We start from the raw sequence: 18023 nt of genomic DNA, 5'->3' as shown, positions 1-18023 counted from the left end.
TTCTGTAAATATTTCTTCTTAAACTGGGTTTTTATTTTCACAAGAGTATTGATCCTTCAGTTACAATAAGCCATAATCAGTAATAGTTTCGCTGTTAGCTACAGTCTCGGATTGATCAGTACTTTGAGGTTGTAATATGTGCAAAACTGTGACTCACAAATACCTGAGTGCTTGAATGACTTCAAACAAGTATTTACAGAAACTGAAAATATAAATATTTTATTCCTCTATGAAGATGCTGAAACAAAACATCACACACATTTTTCCTAAATATCATAATTATGACATTTTGTACAAAAAACACTAGAGTCATCTAAAGTATTAATTTAATGACACTTTAGTGAAAGTTTAATGAGAATTTTCAAGTAATTTGTCAAAATAAAAAACAAACAAGCAAACAAACAGCTTTGGCTGTAAATACGATCGCTTCATACAACTCAGTTACGTACAGTATTTACACTATAAAGTGCCAAACTAGCAGAGAGAGTTTTAAGGTTAACAAATGTCATCCATCCAACATGTTAACATGCATATAATCCACCAAAATGAAAAGCAACATAAATATGCAGAGCTAGATTTCACTACTTTGAACCTGCAAACTGCATCTTCATGTGGAACAGTTCATTTTGCATGATTGTCCTCATGATATGAAGTAATGCTGTCTGTGCTTGGAGCTTACAGACAACACATATCCCCCCCCCCCACAGATCAAATGAAAAGTTCAAGTGCACTGAGCGCCTCCGTCTCCATCTCAGTCGGTCTCTCAGCCACGGCCTGCGAGAGAAACTCTTCCAGGAAGTTTTCGTTGTTGGGCGCGTTCATTTGTGACGCCGCACCCACTGCGTTGACCCCACGGTCCAACTGTTCTGCTCCGTCTTGGCCGATGGCGAGCATCTCGAGGAAGCCCGTGCTGTCTGGCGAAAGGTTGCTGGCCGTCGTCGCCGGCGAGAGCAGGTCCGAGAGGAAGTCGTCGCAGACGGAGCCGTCGTAGGTGCTGGAGGTGACGGTGATAGGCGAGCTAAGGGCGGTGCTGTCCGGGCGGAGGCTGGCGCCACCCAACATTTCATTCAGCTTGGCGAGCTTCTTCTTCTTTGCCTTCAGTTTCTTTATCAGCTTGTACCTGAGGGCTTCTGTGTCGCTGAGACCCGGAGGAAGCTTCGAGGAATGGCTGCCGTGTTTCTTTGAGGAGAATACTTCAGGGAGACGCGTTGCTCCAGGCACAGCGAGCGACGTGCCAGACGCCGCTGTAGTGTTCGTTAGAGATTTCAGGAGTTGAGGCAGCGTTGGTTTGCCGTTGAGAAGAGCAGGAGACGGGAGCGGACTTGGGGTGTTTGAGCTCTTTGCGCCGAACCCGCAGTACATTTCTGCAGCTTTTAGCGGGAGACCCTCGCTCTCTGTCCTGAGCTGTGGTTTCTGGAAGAGTCCTCCAGGTTGCAGTCTTCTAACAGGGTTGGGCGTAGAGTGAGATGGAGGAGTGGGCTTAACTTTACCTGAGGTAGGTGGGGGTTTAGCCATCGACTTGTGAGCGTGGCTTAGTGGGTGTTTGCTGAGCAGGTAGGACCAGCGAGCGTTCTGATCAGACATTGTGGGACTTTTCTGACCGGTGGACATGGGTGGGGTGTCTGTAGAAGACACAGGGGACGCTTGCGGTGTTTCAACAGGTGGTGTGTCACCAGGAGCAGCTGCGGCAGTCACGGGTTCGCTACCGATTACTTTGGAGGGTCCCGAAGATGCAGGTGGTGAAATATGCGGAGTTGCTTTTGGCACGGCTGCCTTTTTAACTTTTTGTCTGCCAGCTGCTCTCCCTCTCCCTCTCCCTCGTCCTCTCTTGCCACCGGGCACGAATGTCGGATCACTGGACGATCCGTCCTCGGATGAAGTGGAGGTGGTGGCGAGCTCAACATCGGGGTCGTGAGCCACTTCACCCCCTGTTGCAGCGGAGGAGCTATCCGGCGTAGAGTCAAGTATTTCAACGTGTCTGGGAACGCTCAGCTCCTCGGTTTGTTCGTTGTCGTTTAAAGGCTGCATTTCTGAATCAACTTTTAATTCCACCAGTGTGAGCGTAACGATGTTATTAAGGGAAAGGCCGTCGAAGGTGTCGAGCAGCGTCGTGGAACCTATCGATGTGTCGACGACGGCCGTCGTGTCCATGATGCTGCTGCCGTCTTCAGATGCAGAGAGGGCACAGACGATGTCGGTGTCGTCGTGAGACACGAGGAGAGACTGGTCGGGAGTACAAGCCAACGGTTCGTCTGCCGAGTCGCCTCGACCGGGGTTCATCTCATTTCTAGATGGGTTAGATTCAGCGAACGTGCTGGAGGGCGAACAGGCACGAGGGTCTTTATCCTCCTCCACCTCCCAGAAGACGAGGTGCATCTCCTGAGCAGGGATCGAGAGCTTTTGGTGGGTCTGACAGTCTGGATGTTTCAGGTCGTCATATTCCAGCCACGATCCTGTGAGGAAGAGGTACGACAAATACATGTTTAGAACTAAAAACAGCACAAAAATGTTTCACTGTTATTAACAATCTCTTTTACAGGAGTCAAGACAGCAGCAGCAGCACATAGAAAAGAACATAAACATTGCGAATCATAATGCAGACTAATAATAGAATAGCTCAAATGTGGAAGGAATAAACAAATATTGGTAAAAACCTTAGCTAACAAGCCACAGATTACAACTAAGGCAAATTTGTTGTAACGCCACTCATTTCTTTAAAGCATTAACACAAGCTCAGTTTTAAAGCTCGAGTGAAGACACTGGCATCAAATCAATTGGTACCAATACTACTTGTCAAGAGAGAAGCTCCAAAACACTTCAAACTTGTGCTAAATTTTGGCGAGGAAAAACTGTCATGGCCATTTTCAAAGGGGTCCCTTGACCTCTGACCTCAAGATATGTGAATGAAAATGGGTTCTATGGGTACCCACGAGTCTCCCCTTTACAGACATGCCCCCTTTATGATAATAGAAGTAACAAATCACTGGCACTAGCGTTTCAGCTATGACGGCTTATAGCTGAAACACGTTTCCTTGGATTGCCCAGAATAAACCAATACAGACTCCTTATCTTGGGGTGCTGGTGATTTGTTTCTTCTGTTCTTACCACTACCTGGCAGCCGATACTGTTCAAGATTTGGAGACGTGCTCGCTGCTATTTTCTATTTTCACTTTATGATAATCACATGCAGTTTGGGGCAAGTCATAGTCAAGTCAGCACACTGACAGCTGTTGTTGCCTGTCGGGCTGCAGTTTTCCATGTTATGATTTGAGCATATTTTTTATGCTAAATGCAGTACCTGTGAGGGTTTCTGTACAATATTTGTCATGTTTTGTGTTGCTTATTGATTTCCAATAATAAATATATACATACATTTGCATAAAGCCCATCTTTTTGCCCTATCCCATGTTGATAAGAGTATTAAATGCCTGACAAATCTCCCTTTAAGGTGCATTTAGAACAGCTAAAAAATTTGATTTTTGCTAACAAAAATGATTAATCGCAATTAAATATTTTAATCAATTGACAGCCCTAAATACAATATCTATAAATGACAATGAAACAAGCCCTACATGTAAATGGCTGGAGTCTTCTGCAGTTTAACATTGCACGAATTGTCCAGCAGAATGTGCTGTTGGCAAACTTCAATGAAGAGGAATAAACATATCAACCTTCATGTGACTCAACCAGAAGCTGAAGTATTTTGTGATTATTTCTGATACAGTTCAGTTATTCATGTAAAAAAAACTGTGATAAATGTCACCCTCCAGGGGTTAATTTAAAAAAATATATATATTTTAAATTAATTAAGTAATTGCTCTCTAATCATGCAAACCAGGCTGCCATTGCGAACTACTTATTTTACCTACATTTCGATGTAAAGACAGTGGGCCACATGCAAGAACCACTCGTATGAACAGATTCGTTTTGAAGTGGGTTGTACGAGTGATTTAGGAGAACTTGTCGCATTCAACAATTTTCTCGTATTTTAAATTTTCTCTTAGGTACGAACACAATTTACGAGATGTCCAGACCTGTTGTAGGAGTCATGTGCAATAAGGCTGCTGTTATCCAAACCTACGTTTTTCACTGATGAATTGACGCATTGATGGATTACTTTGAAGCAATTTTGAGTTTGAAAATCCTATTTTCCTAATTACACTTCATAATTATGTTGACATTTTGTTGGCCTCAATTCAAATTATAACATAATGCTAAATGTATTCATAAAGCCTAATATCATTAATTTAAATTGGCCATTGTTTATTATTATTATTTAAAACACTTCAATATCAATATGAACATCTGCAAAATGACTTAATTTACACACTAATTGACGGTTTATTTGTCTCTATTTGTAATAAGGTCAACAGAAAGTGTAAACAGGCGCGTCATGGCTGACTTGCATCTTTTTCAAAAAAAATGACTTGCTCCCGCACACACTTTTCTCTGCTTTATTTGTCAACGTTTCGGTCCTTGTTGAGAAAAGTGTGTGCGGGAGCAAGTAATTTTTTTTGAAAAAGTGAATATTGGAGGGGATCTACTCCAAGCACCACAAACAATTTTGAGAATGTGCATGTTTTCCTCTCCTTGATGACTTACATCTTTTGTCAGTCCCTTTTGGAAGAGAGTGTGTCTGTAGACAGCGTGCTGATATTCTGGCAGAGACAGATAAATGGGGCAGGACGCGTAGCCTTATACGGTATCGTTAATTATGGAAATTCACAATCATAAACCTGTGCTCATTTACGCACAGGTAGCATTCACCGTGTTTACGCAGGTCATTTACACGGTTATCTGAAGTTAGGAGCGTTTACTGAATCTGACGTGGCAACACTCGTACGAGCCCACGGTACAAAAAAAAAAAATTAAGAGCAAGTTAAGACAAGAATATAAAAACGTTGTTGCATGAGACTCATTCTTTACATGTCATATCGGTGGAAACAGGTAATAAAACTATAAAGGAATACCTACCATCAGAATTACAAATCCAGGTGACAAAGTGTTTGAGTTGATGGTTGTACTGTATGACAGTGGTGACGGAGTAGCGTTTGCCCTTGAAGGTGAAGGTGTAGATTCTGACATCGTTGTCAGGAAGTCCCTCTACAAAGTGCAGAGCAAACACTGGAGGCACGCTAAACAAAACACAAAGCAAAACGTCTGGTTAAATGGATGACAAAGTGAAGGACGAAATGCATTTACACACCAGGGGCGGTTTTTGTTTTTAATTCATGCGATTAATTTGCATGTCAATATATTTTTTCGAACTGTTTTTGTCATGAATACTTTCGCACAGAACACGAATATTACTCAGCGAAAAAGTGGTGACTTTTTTTTTACTCGGAACGATGTTGATTTTCTGAGCTTTCACACCATGAATAAAGGCATCAACCAATCACGTTGTGGTTCCTATATTTATTTTACATTATTTTACTTTATTACTCCTTTCAACCTTGACAAAGGAAGCAAAGACAAGATCCACTCCTTCCTTTCTTAACTCTCACAATAAAACCCCCAGACATATAAAATTTGCAGCGAGTATTTCTCATTTTTGTGTTGTTTATTCATTAAAAGGTCTCAAGAAGGACTTTCTCCAATGAATATGCTGGATATGCCATGGTTAAGCTTAACATTTAATTACAAAAGAACAGATTTATCTTTTCTTTGCAGACAATTTCCAATTTTGAGTATTAGTTATTTGTAATTTCAATCTTCCCGGAAATCAGTTACAGCCACTATACGACAGCGAGTTCTTTGGCTCAACACCTGTAGACGGACTGTTAAAGTTAATTAGTTCATGTTTGGTGTAGCTGTGGAGCAGCACAGTTTCTTACCGTGTCCCGTATAGTAGACAGTTTTTTTGTCATCCCGATATTCTGCAGATTTCTGCTCAATTTGTCTATAAATGTTTGTATTTTTAAAAATCATATAACTGACTTTGTTGGGGATAATCTGGAAACCTACATAATTATTAATCATTCAATAGCCAATATGTTTGTTAAAAGGGCATCTTAGGGATGCACCGATATCAGGCTGATACTGACTCAAATACCTGAATGTTAAAGTTTTGACCAATTTTTTGCTGCATTAATGCGAATGCTTCGAAGCTTCGACTGTTGCCATAGTTATTGACCTTCTAATCAGTATTCGAATGCTTCAGGGTTTTTGTTTGTAATAATATTGTATTAATACCAAAATAGTCCATGAAATAAGGAACTAGAAGTGCACTCGGAGAGCGCAGACCTCCGCCAAGGCAGGTTTCATGTACGTCCCTGTGGTGGCCTGTGGTGTTAATGCACAGGCTGAGCAGAGTTATTAAAAAGAATTCCCGAAGCCGGATCATGATCCGGATCGTGATCCGGATCGCCATCAAAATCTAATGGATTGTTCATTGTGCAATATTTCTCACCAAAGCTTTGAAGCCCCAAAAAAATGGTATTCGGGACAGCCCTTGTTCACACTTGAATTGTAATTCCTATATTTTACCAAGTTGCTGGTGAACGAAAAATTAATTTAATAATAACTAACAATTCACTAAATGTACCTTTTTGCCTTACTCATAAAAGAATAATCCCAAGTCACTTCCACACAGTGAGGCATACGGCTTATAAATTAAACGCTGGTATCGGATCGGTACTCGGTATCGGACGATACCCAAAGCCCAGGTATCGCTATTAGGACTGAAAAAGTTGGATTGGTGCATCCCTAGTTGACAGAATAATCAATTTACCTCCCGTGCTTCAACAACTACAGGATAATGATTTCCTAAGAGTAGATGTGATTACTTTGTAAATGGTGGTCTGATTGGAAGCAAATTTTTACTAAAAATCTCAGCACTAAAATACAGTGGTCTTAATTTCCAATTGTAGTTTTTCACACACGCACACACACACACTTCTTACCTCTCCAGCACCATAGTCCTCCTCTGATTCTTCTGGCGGCACACATTGCACGGGGCCAAGTGGACCGCATCAAGTGGGCACCAATCAGGCAAAACATTTGTGAAGGTGGGGAGAGTTTTCACAACCCTGAAAAGTACAGCGTCAAACACATTTAGGATTTATACAGTTTCACAAAAGAGGAGCGTGTATTAGAGAATAATTATATTTTCCTTACAATGTGGCATCAACATGTCAACAGTGAATATTAGTTGTGGTATCTGGGATATCCACATTTATCTTGTATCAACTATTGATTTAGTAATAACACAACGCTTAATACAGCGGTCTGATTAGCATTTGGTGTGGTCAACCGTTCCTAATAGACAGATTAAGAAAGACAAAAAAGCCTTTCACACAGAGCTCGGTTTGAGCTGCGCTCGTCACTAGGTCCAGCGCACAGTAGGGTTGGGCAATTGGACGAATATATCGGACATCGGCAATTGGCTGAGTACACTGCCAGTTGTTTTTTTGGGGCGATTTTTTGGATGATGTTTGTCATTTTATTTTGCTAATTTAATGGTCTGTCTCTGAAGATCGAGAGCCACTCAGCCGCTGCTCAGTGGACAGAGAGAGAGGCAGCGGGAGAAAACAGCGTGCAGAGGCGATAGACAGTAGATATCTAACTGAAATAAGGGTTTATTTCGACCGAACCATCGATTGGTGATTGTTGGAAAGACTAACCAACACGGTATTGGTGTGTTATTGCAGCGAAAAGCTGTTGGGGCGCTACGTAAGCCATTGGAAATAATGGGTTTCAGAGTGCAGTGGTGCCATTGTTGTTTTCTGTGTGAAAGGCCTTTAACAATGTACCTCTGAAACAATCTGTTTTAAGCACCCACCAAATCAGTGCTGAAATGTTTAGCACCTCAATCAGTTAGTTAATTAACACAAAATCAAGCGACATCAATTTTGATAATAAATTGATTGTTTAACAAGTAAGCATTCACTTCTTCTAGGTTCTCCAATTTGTGGATTTTCTTTTCTCTTTTTTTTTATATCACTGTAAATTCAACGCCTTTGAAGTTTGGACTGATGGTCATATAAAACAAGCAATCTGGAGACGTCACTTTGGGATCTGGAAAACTGCGATGGGCATTTTTCACTGCTGTCTGGCATTTTATGGACTCAACAAATAATTGATTAATCATAAAAATGAATTGACAATAATTTATGAAAATAATCCGTTAGTTGCAGCTAGGGATGTCAACGGTTACAACTGAAAATATTTTTGCCCCGGTTACGCATGTCGGTCTATAGTTTAAATTAACATCCATATCAACAACCCATGTTAACCAATTAGGCTGTTCAGACAGGACGTACCGCAGCCGGTCCCGGTGTGTGTAAGGCAGCAATCAAACCAGATCAGGCGTTGTGGCGATTCGCCCTAGGGTTGTGCGGCGGTGTGGGAGAGTCACTTTAATGGCCCAATAACTGCCACGATTAACGTCTTTCGTTTCCTCATGGCTGGGTTTGTACAGCTCTGGATCGCCGGTTACGTGATTGGCTGCCGCAGCATGACGTCAGGTTGCGTTTCTCCAAAAGTTGATTCTGTTTCTATTTTCCCGACGCAGGCCGCTGCGTTCTTTTGGCAACCACAGTCGTGGCCGCAGCATGAACGCACTACCCCATTCAAAATAAACGGGATAACCTGCGTTTTCGCCGCCACGCCTTATCTGGTGTGAATGCAGCATCAGACACAGCTGGACGGGGACACACACACACACACATACTCTGGGTGTTTGATGGGAGCACCCTTAACAATGACCTGATCAAAATGTGGCAATAAACTTCAGCAAAGCCACAATAAAATAAAACGAAAGGCAAGATATTTACAACACAAAACATTACAATTTCAGCACCTCTAAATGGACAGCGCCAAAGGTCATTGAGTCAGTGTTCGGGCTAGACTGATATCCCTAGTTGCAGCCCTGCGCTCGATTCTCCCAAGATACTGTGGTTCTCAACACCACAACTGGGTAAGTTTGCACAGCCATAATAGAATCATAATTGACTTGTGGTGGCATCATTTCATACCATGACTTTGCACTGTTCTGTACAGGTTTCAAACGGCTTTACTGGACATCTTTTCTCCATCAAACCTGTCGCTAATAACCAAAACTTAATGAACAGAGAGTTTTAAGCCAGTACTGGAGATTATTAACTGTCACTTTTGGATAAATGAGCCAAAGTCCAAAGAGATTAAATAAAAAAAAAATCCATTTATTAACAAGGAACGTATAGCAACTTGTCTTCAGAGATTCATTAATCTATCAAATATTCCCAACTCCAAACAAACCTGAGGCAGAGTGGGCCCTAATCCAATTGCTATGGTGAGTGATGTGTTTGTTCCCAGAGTGATTACTTTCTCTTCGCTTTCAATCTCTGAAGCAAATTTCAAAAAAAGAAAAACCCCTCAATTTAAAATATGTAGTATTTTATCACGTGTTTCATCCCCTACCTTTCTTTCGTGGCGGTTTTGCATTCGCTGCACTTGAACTCCCAGTGAAAGGTCGACTGGAAGAGAGGCTCCACCCAAGAGTCCATCCTTAGCAGCAGCGGCATGGCAAATACCGGAGTTTCATTTTGACCTGAAAGGCAAAAACATGCAGCCGTTAGAGAATCGTCACAGGTACGAGTGCCGACAGAAGCTGCGGTTACTCTCTCCACTCCCAGGTAATTTCAAAGAATTTAATCCGTGGATGTGATATGGGTTTGTATGTTCGAGATCACATGTGTCTGCACGCCTGAAAATGAATAGTGTGTCTGCATTGTTTCCTCCCTCACTATCCGAGCCCATCCCTTTGTCTTTTCAGTATGCAAAGAGTGAGACACTGCGCAAGTTTTCTCACTTTCAGTAAAGCCGAGTAAAATTGTAGGTTTGCATGTCCAAACCTGTCACTTTGTGTTATCAGGTGATAATGGTTGCTTTGAAATGACAAGATTAACGCTTGCCGTGTTTTCGTGCTAAATATATCTCATGCACAATACATCAAGGTGGAAAAAAAACAACAGCATTAAAGGTAATTAAGCACATTAGCGGTCTGAAAACCTAAGATGGAGCCTTTCACATTGTGTATAAGCTATGTGACAACATGCTGCAGAATCAACTTGCAAAAACAAGACTGACTACTCCTTTATACACTTCTTTTTGTCGCTGTAATCTGTTTGGCAACAAAGTGGCATCCGGCAATTTGAAATGTAGTACTCGTGAACAGAAGGCTTGAGGGGCCCTGGTAGCACGGTGTTGTTGAGTTTGAAAAACATTCGCTCAGACATCTCTCCTTTGCTCACAGTAGCTCGGCACGATTTGCATATTGTTCCTGAACTGACGCTGGTTTCCTATCAGTGCTGGTGGCTCCAGAAATACAGTCCAAAGAGATATTTCTTTATATTTATTAACTTCTTTATATCTATCAGCTCCTCTACAGCTACGTGGGAAAGTCTGTTCTTGCTTCTCCCAACTCAAAAGGAAAATTACTAGCGCTGTCATAGGTAACGCGCTAATAACACGCTGAGGCAAATTTGTTCTTTAACGCATTGACACAATCGATCTTTTAAAGCTACGATGAAGAATACCGCCAATTTTTCTGAAAAGTTTGGTTTTAATTAGTTATTTGATGCTATAAAAAGGGTGTGACGTCATGATTGACAGCTGTGAGAGTGAAGTAGTCACAGCCGGAGGCTCGTGGAATGTACGAGAGGAGATGTAACCTTAACTTTCCATAATCGTCTCTAGTCTGTGTGATAGAACGTGTCGAAGGGGAGACGCGTCATCCATCTTTAAATACAGTCCATGGTCCCATGTAGGGGTGGGCGATACATCGAATATAGTCGATGTATCGCGGCTTGTCCCACGTGCGGTGTATAAAGGACTATATCGCGAACATCGACTACAAATTGTCATGTAATGTTTTTAAGCCACCCCGCCGGCATGAGACTCGCTGTGGCATTTCCTTCTCTCCCTCTGGCTCCCTCTCAGACACACACACACACACACACACATACACATACATATGTCACAAACACCGCCTCCATCAGAGACCTCTCTCCTGGGCGAGTGTGTGTGACGTATTCGGTCGGCGTGTTATTGTATTTGGAGGGAAGCCGTGGAGAGAGAAAGCCCGGAGCCCGGAGAAAGCGAAAGAACTGAAGCGGCAAAGCAAGTACGGTAGTGAGAACATGACCAAAGCAACCAGAACCCGCCCAGAAGCAAAGGAATCCGGCTTCCTCGCTTTCCAAAGCAATCCCATATGACAAAAAAAAGGGTAAAATGCAAAGAAATCCCGGCCGCTGTAAACAACTACATCGCAACGCCGGTTAGCGTAGTTGAAAAGCCTGGATTCAAAAGACTCATTAAGACTCTTGATCCTAAATATGAACTGCCTGGTCGCACATTTTTTGCGGAGAAAGCTCTACCGGAGTTATACATTTCAGTGGGAGAAAAGTTGGCCAACCAGCTAACAGAGGTGACCCACTTCTCCATAACTACCGATCTGAACGTCCAGCTAACATAGTAAACAAAGCTGTCAGCCTGAATAGAGTGGACAAGATTGCTGTTTTGGCCACACAGTAGGCTACACCTTTCTACACTAGTGGGAAAATAATATTTTTTATTATCAGCAATGTTATAAAAGCTTACTGGTGAACATAACAATAAATTACTTTACACTTATTACACACCATTAAAAACTATCCGTGTGTGTATTTATCAAAATATATAAAGCATGTATTGCCAGATAACTATTTGGTTAAAGTGAATACTGTTGGATACTGTTTTGTTAAATTGAACTTGTGATTTCCCCCTTTTTGCATGCAAGATTAAAATTGTTCCAATAGAAACCACTAATGAATATAAACAAGAAGGTTTTAATGCAGACATATACTGCAGGGACTACAAGAATCATCATATTGGTGTGATTGTATGCATCAAAGGGTTAAATCGAGCATTTATTAAGTGCTTAGAGGATATTTGAGAATATCGCGATATATATCGTGTATCGCGATATTGCCGAAAAAATATTGCGATATTATTTTTAGGCAATATTGCCCATCCCTGGTCCCATGTTATAAAAAGTGTCTTTTAAATAGGACAAGTGCACACTGCGAATATACCTCAGGTAGGACACTTCCATTCAGAATGCATTTCTAAATCGATTTCTGAGCGGCGATACCATCTCTGATACCAGCACTCAAATTTGGCTGCCACTGGCCTGAATTGGTAAGAACATTGAAACTATACTGACTCACATGTTGATGAATATGAAAACCTGCACCTACAGTTTCAAAGTATAGACTTGCATCTAGGTAGTGTGGGTCAATGGAGACAAACACTAACTAACAATGTCCAAAAAACATCACTTTCCCATACACAGCTTGGCCGAGTATGTCTTCAGTGACTGAGCTTACCCAGTTTGCAGTGCAGCTTGGGCTGCAATAGTTTGAAGCTCGACATCCTGAGCCTCTGTAGGTCCGCATTGGCCTTTTGTAGCACATGATGTGGCACCCTCACCACACCATCTAAACAGAAACAACACACATAAATGCATTGCATTATATTATAAATACAAAACAAAAAACATTCACCAGTAAATTAACTTAAAAGGCTTTTCAGTCAAGTAGTGGTCAGCACTACATTTGAACTCATATGGCAGTATCTCTTTCATGCAAACATGTCAGGGTCAGTTCACTAGGGCTGTCCTCAACCAAAGAAATTCTTAGTCAACTAACAACACGATTTTGTTGACTAATCAATCAGTTGATTTAATTGATGGATCTGTGAACGTGAGTTTCTCCACAAAGAATCACAAAAAAGCACCACTTTAAATCTTGTGCTTACCAGAGATGTGCTCTTAAGTTTCTAAGAAAAAAGTCAATCGGCATGAAAAACAACTAATCGACTAAAGAAACCGATTAGTGGACTAAGAGGGGGCAGCCACAACCAAATCACAAAAAAAAACATTTTCTCAATTAACCCTTGCGGTATCTAGCAATGCAGACGATTTCAGTTAATGTGCCCAGATTTTGATGCATCCACCTCTCAAACGTCTGCCACCATCACAATACAATGGAGGAAAGTCATACTGCTGTAATATTTCAATTGGTCAATGTTTTGTTTCAGCACAAACAAGTCTCAGGAATGGATATCTTAAAACCTGGGCAACTCAAACCACAACAAGGTGCATAAAAAGAGAAATTATAGGTGACTCAGCTCTTCAGTAGTTTAAGATCAGTGTATTTTTAAAAACAAGAACAACAGAGGCAAAGAGGGAATTAAATATGACTAACTTTCTGTTGTAGATGCAATGCTGCAAAATAAAAAACACCACACAGCCTGTTGAAATGACATTAGACGCACAGGCATACTGTAGATTATCTGTTTAACTTACCTCTGCCGGTCTGTTGATGGACTTGGATGGCAGCACAAACGTCTTCATATCCTCTCATCAGCTGCCAGACAGACGACCACTGAGGTTCATCTTCAGGTTTACACTTTCTCAAGCTCTTACAGTTCACCAAAGCAACAAGCAGTGAGTCCAACCAACACAGGTTGTCGCTGTTCCTCCAGAAAAGTTGACTGGGAACAGATACAAGCTCCTCTGACTCCGTTATCGTGGTCGAGGTCATATCCTCAGTTTCTGACTTGATATCCTTACATGCGGTGATGTCTGCAGGCAGTGATTTCTGTTCTGTCCTTGCGGTCTGCTCATTGTGCGGAGACGATGATGTATTGATTTCAATTGAATAAATGTCCTCATTTGTGAAAAGGGACTGATTGGAGTCCAGACTGCAGCGTCTGTTCAGCACCTCAGGAGGACTCTTCACCTGTCTCAAGTCGTCCAGTGCCTCTGATGCACCACGGTGAGGAGAAGAGGCAGGTTCATCTCCATCAACGGTCACCAAGGCTTCTGATGAGCACTGCAGGTGTCCAGCTGGTGTCAAGCATGTAGGAGGAGCAAAACCATCTGTACAAGCAGCATCCTCTGGTTCCTTGTCCAGAAGATCATCATCATCTTGTAGTGACTCCCGTCCTGTTGTCTCTGCAACCGGAGACTCCCTGTATCCATTTGACTTCTCATCGTCGGTCTTGGGTGCTGCATGTTGGCCATTACTGACAACGTTTACAGCACCAAGCTCTGCTTTGCCGATTAGTGTGTCCGTAATACTTTGTGGCCCAAGACTCTCAAGGTCACATGATCGCAGGCGTTTTTGTACGGGTCCAATCGACTCTTCCTTTTCCAGTGCCAAGGCATTTTTTCTTTTGTTCCCAACAGTGGGCTTCACAGGATTTAAGCCAGCCAAAACATCCTCCAAGGGCTGGCTGACCAGAGGGAAAAGGCACTATGTGGGAAGGGATACGGAAAGGTTAACATGGCAGCTAGCAAAAAAGATAGAGTGTATCTATGTATGTGCCAGCAGTACTGGGACTTACCTGTGGGTTTGTGCAGAGGGTGATTGACTCCTGGAGGTTGATGTGGTAAGAGCGCAGAGCGTAGGTCAAGCCCTTCGAAATACACCAAGGACAATACTCCAGTGAAGCAGCCCTTTCCTGAACCTTTAAAAAAAACAACGTAAGGCCACAGAAACTTGGTATTAATAAAGACCATAAAAAAAGGATGACTGTTTTACTATTTTCATATTCAAACCAAAGTCATCAAACAGTTTTAAAGAACATGTAACGCTGCACAAAAGTTACATCTGATTTTCACCATTCATGCACATTCAATTTTAGCCTGCATATTTTCATCAGATGAGTGGAACTTCACTGCCATGTTTCAGCATCTTTTTAATTTCTCCACCACTGTCAGCAGCATTCGTTATTATATTCTTCCAATACTCATCTGTACACATGCATTAGAGCAGGTTTTACTTGTTTACCTTGCAGAAGTGAAGCATACAAGAGTAAGAACTGCTGAAAGTTATTTTCATGTTTTAGGGTTTGCTTTTTTCTCTCTCAAAACTTTGGCCTCGGGTTTCTGCTCATCAGTGTGAGTGACAGTTTAGTGAGGATGAATTACACACACAAACACAGTACACAGTTTCTCATACAACATACATAATGTATACAACAATCTGTGATTCCACACATCATTATATGTTTCAAGACCACCAAAAACTTTCGCCTTTTACTACTAAAGATTTCCGTTTGTGTTTTTTTTTTTTTTTGATTTGGATTGGTACTGCCCAGTCACAGTATCTTTCAAATACAATTTTCAGCTTTGCGCAAGTGACAACTGTTAGAGGAAAACAAGAGCTCTACTGACTTTTCCCAAATACCCTGCCAGTGGTGAGGCCAAAGCCCCCAAACCAGTGTCTTCACCAGTCATTGGCAAACCACTGCTGCTCTTCTGGTCCACGGCCATCCGGTACCACTCAAAAAATATTACCATGTCACTGCAACCTGGCTCACCTCCGAAGGAGCTGGGGAGAACAATACAGCACCACAGAGGGCAATGTTACTCGATGCCTTCAAGTTATGAAAGTACATGTAAATGCACTCTGCTTCAGAGTAGGACTATAAGATGATATACTGTATACCGTGAGACTACATAAATTCGTAAACCAAGATTTTTCTATATTGTATAAAATGAATATCTCTAGTTAAATTGAAAGTAAGGCTGCCAAAGTTAACGCGATAACACTTTAACGCAAATTCGTTTTAATGCCACTAATTTCTTTAACGCATTAACACAACTTGCTATTTTTAGGTTTCAGCAGGCTTTTTAGAGCTAGAGTGAAGATACTGGCATCATATGAAACTAGAAAAACCTAAGGAATCCATTGGTACCAACCATCTCATACTAGCTTGTTGTGAAGGAGGCTAAATAACGCTTCAAACTTACGCTAAATTTTGGTGAGGAAACACTGGCATGGCCATTTTCAAAAGGTTCCCTTGACCTCTGACCTCAAGATATGTGAATGAAAATGGGTTCTATGGGTACCCACAAGTCTCCCCTTTACAGACATGCCCACTTTATGATAATCACATGCAGTTTGGGGCAAATCATAGTCAAGTCAGCACACTGACACACTGACAGCTGTTGTTGCCTGTTGGGCTGCAGTTTGCCATGTTATGATTTGAGAATATTTTTTTACACTAAATCAACATTTGACAACAAACAATATTTGTCATTGTTTCGTGTTAATTGATTTCCAATAATAAATATATACATACATTTGCATAAAGCAAGCATATTTGCCCTCTCCCATGTTGATAAGAGTATTAAATACTTGACAAATCTCACTTTAAGGTACATTTTAACAGATACAAAATTTTTTGATTAATTTACGATTAATTATTTGAATTAATTGACAGCCCTAATTGAAAGCAATGTTACAAAACAATTAGCAAAAAGCTTTATGGCAATATTGAATTTACAGGATTGTGCATTCATGTCAAAGTACTTTCATCTGTCAGGTATTCAATTCACTGTATTGGTATATAAGTTTATTTAGAAATTTTAATTTCTGGATTTTTTAAATCTATTATTAGTAATAATATAAAAAGATTTCATTCATACCTACTCCCCATTTGTCTACAGATTTGGTCCAAATGTATATAATTATTGTGTTATTAAATGTGTTCTTCCGTTTTTGCTGATATTAATAATAATAATAGACGAAATTAAACCAGGACCTAGTCGGTTTCCCTGCCCCACACAAAACCAACCTAAAGATAGATGTCTGTGGGCACATGTGGGACGACCAGCTATAAAACAGAAGAGCAAGCAACCTTTCACATTTGTGAACTTGAGACCAAAAAGATTAATTAATTGTCAAAATTGAAACTGATTAGCCTAATTATCTGCTCTGATATTTCAGATGAACTTGCAGCAGTAAGTTAACTTCTATTTTGAAAGACTAGCCTTTATAAATGTCTCCTTCATCCAGTCTGTAGTCATCTGGTTTTGTAAATAAAGCTGATTTATTATTTATTTATTTGAGAGGTAGAAGGATGGAGTTGGGATGGGAGTTACATATGTCCCTCACTCTGGTTCTATAGTACATCCCAACTCTCACACCTCCTGCTCTTGCATTTGTCTACAGATTTGGTCCAAATGTATATAATTATGTGATTAAATGTGTTCTTTTACATCAAAACAGTCTTTACTGATATCAATAATATGAGAGGAAATGAAACCCAGGCGGTTTCCCTGCCCCTCTACACAAAACTAACCTAAAGATAGATGTCTGTGGGCACATGTGGGTCGACCAGGCCAGCTACAGTACACTCTGCCACCTATAGCTGGAGCACAGGAGTAAGTTATATGCATTTAACTATTAAGCCTGCACACAAACGTTAGTAATATATGGCACTGTTTTAAGGGCAAAATGTAAAGCCGATAACACCATTAACATCATATAGCTAGCTATTATACTAAAGGCAAACGTCCTGTTGAGATAAACTCCAAACTAAACTATCAGCCTCTGCACCTAGCTGCTAGCATGCTAACACGTTAGCCTGACGCCGGTTGTTAATTTCACTCCCTAAAGTCTCATTTTTCTGTTTTCATGAATAAAAACTTATACATACCGACACAAAACTTAAATTATGATTGCTATTACGATGCTGGTCGGCGAAATCCATCCACGCAGAGCTGTATGTGGTTATAAATCCCCGCCGGCGGACTGAGTCCATGTGCATCCTTCTGCCTGTTCGTGTGAGAAACGTTCTCTTTCCGCCCGCCAGCGGCTGTGCAGCGTCCTTTGTCTTCCCCCCCCTCTGACGGACAAAGGTTCCGCTGGCCTCCCACTTGGTAATCCAAGAGAACTGCTGAAGGCAAGGCAGCTTTATTTGTATAGCACATTTCAGCAACAGGGCAATTCAAAGTTGCGACGAGGTGCAAAAGAACATTAAGACATAATTAAAACATTATAATTATAAAAACATTAAAGATTAGAAAATAAAAACAAAATGAAAAAAAAAGCTAGGATAGAAGCTAAAATAGAAATATAACACACAAGAGTAAAAGCTCTAGTGCAGTATAAGATCATTTTCTGGTTTGATAAAAGGCAGCAGCAAACAGGAAAGTTTTAAGCTTTGATTGCGGAAGCCTGTGCTCAAGTTATTGTTCATGTTGGTAC

The 18023-nt window shown here is 41.1% G+C and overlaps 1 protein-coding gene across 4 annotated transcripts; it reads right to left on the bottom strand.

Annotated features, from left to right (window-relative positions):
- Window positions 1–309: 309 nt before the first annotated feature.
- Window positions 310–17685, bottom strand: uspl1 (ubiquitin specific peptidase like 1). Of its 4 annotated transcripts, XM_037748312.1 has the most exons (10): window positions 17473–17685; window positions 17116–17184; window positions 15203–15359; window positions 14371–14493; window positions 13328–14279; window positions 12348–12458; window positions 9400–9529; window positions 6903–7028; window positions 4975–5135; window positions 310–2453 (listed from the first exon to the last, which is right to left on the bottom strand). In XM_037748312.1, exons 2-10 carry the CDS (start codon window positions 17139–17141, stop codon window positions 709–711), a joined length of 3531 nt encoding a protein of 1176 aa, XP_037604240.1. In that variant the 5' UTR covers window positions 17142–17184; window positions 17473–17685; the 3' UTR covers window positions 310–708. The 4 variants fall into 4 exon arrangements, with proteins under 4 accessions (XP_037604240.1, XP_037604242.1, XP_037604241.1 ...); XM_037748314.1 differs by lacking the exon at window positions 17116–17184; XM_037748313.1 differs by lacking the exons at window positions 17116–17184; window positions 17473–17685 and adding an exon at window positions 16609–17106.
- Window positions 17686–18023: the final 338 nt, after the last annotated feature.

This window comes from Sebastes umbrosus, chromosome 17 (genome assembly GCF_015220745.1).
Source record: "Sebastes umbrosus isolate fSebUmb1 chromosome 17, fSebUmb1.pri, whole genome shotgun sequence".
Taxonomy (NCBI): Eukaryota; Metazoa; Chordata; class Actinopteri; order Perciformes; family Sebastidae; genus Sebastes; species Sebastes umbrosus.
The sequence above is the reverse complement of the archived record's forward strand: the minus strand, read 5'-3'. Positions and strand labels throughout refer to the sequence as shown.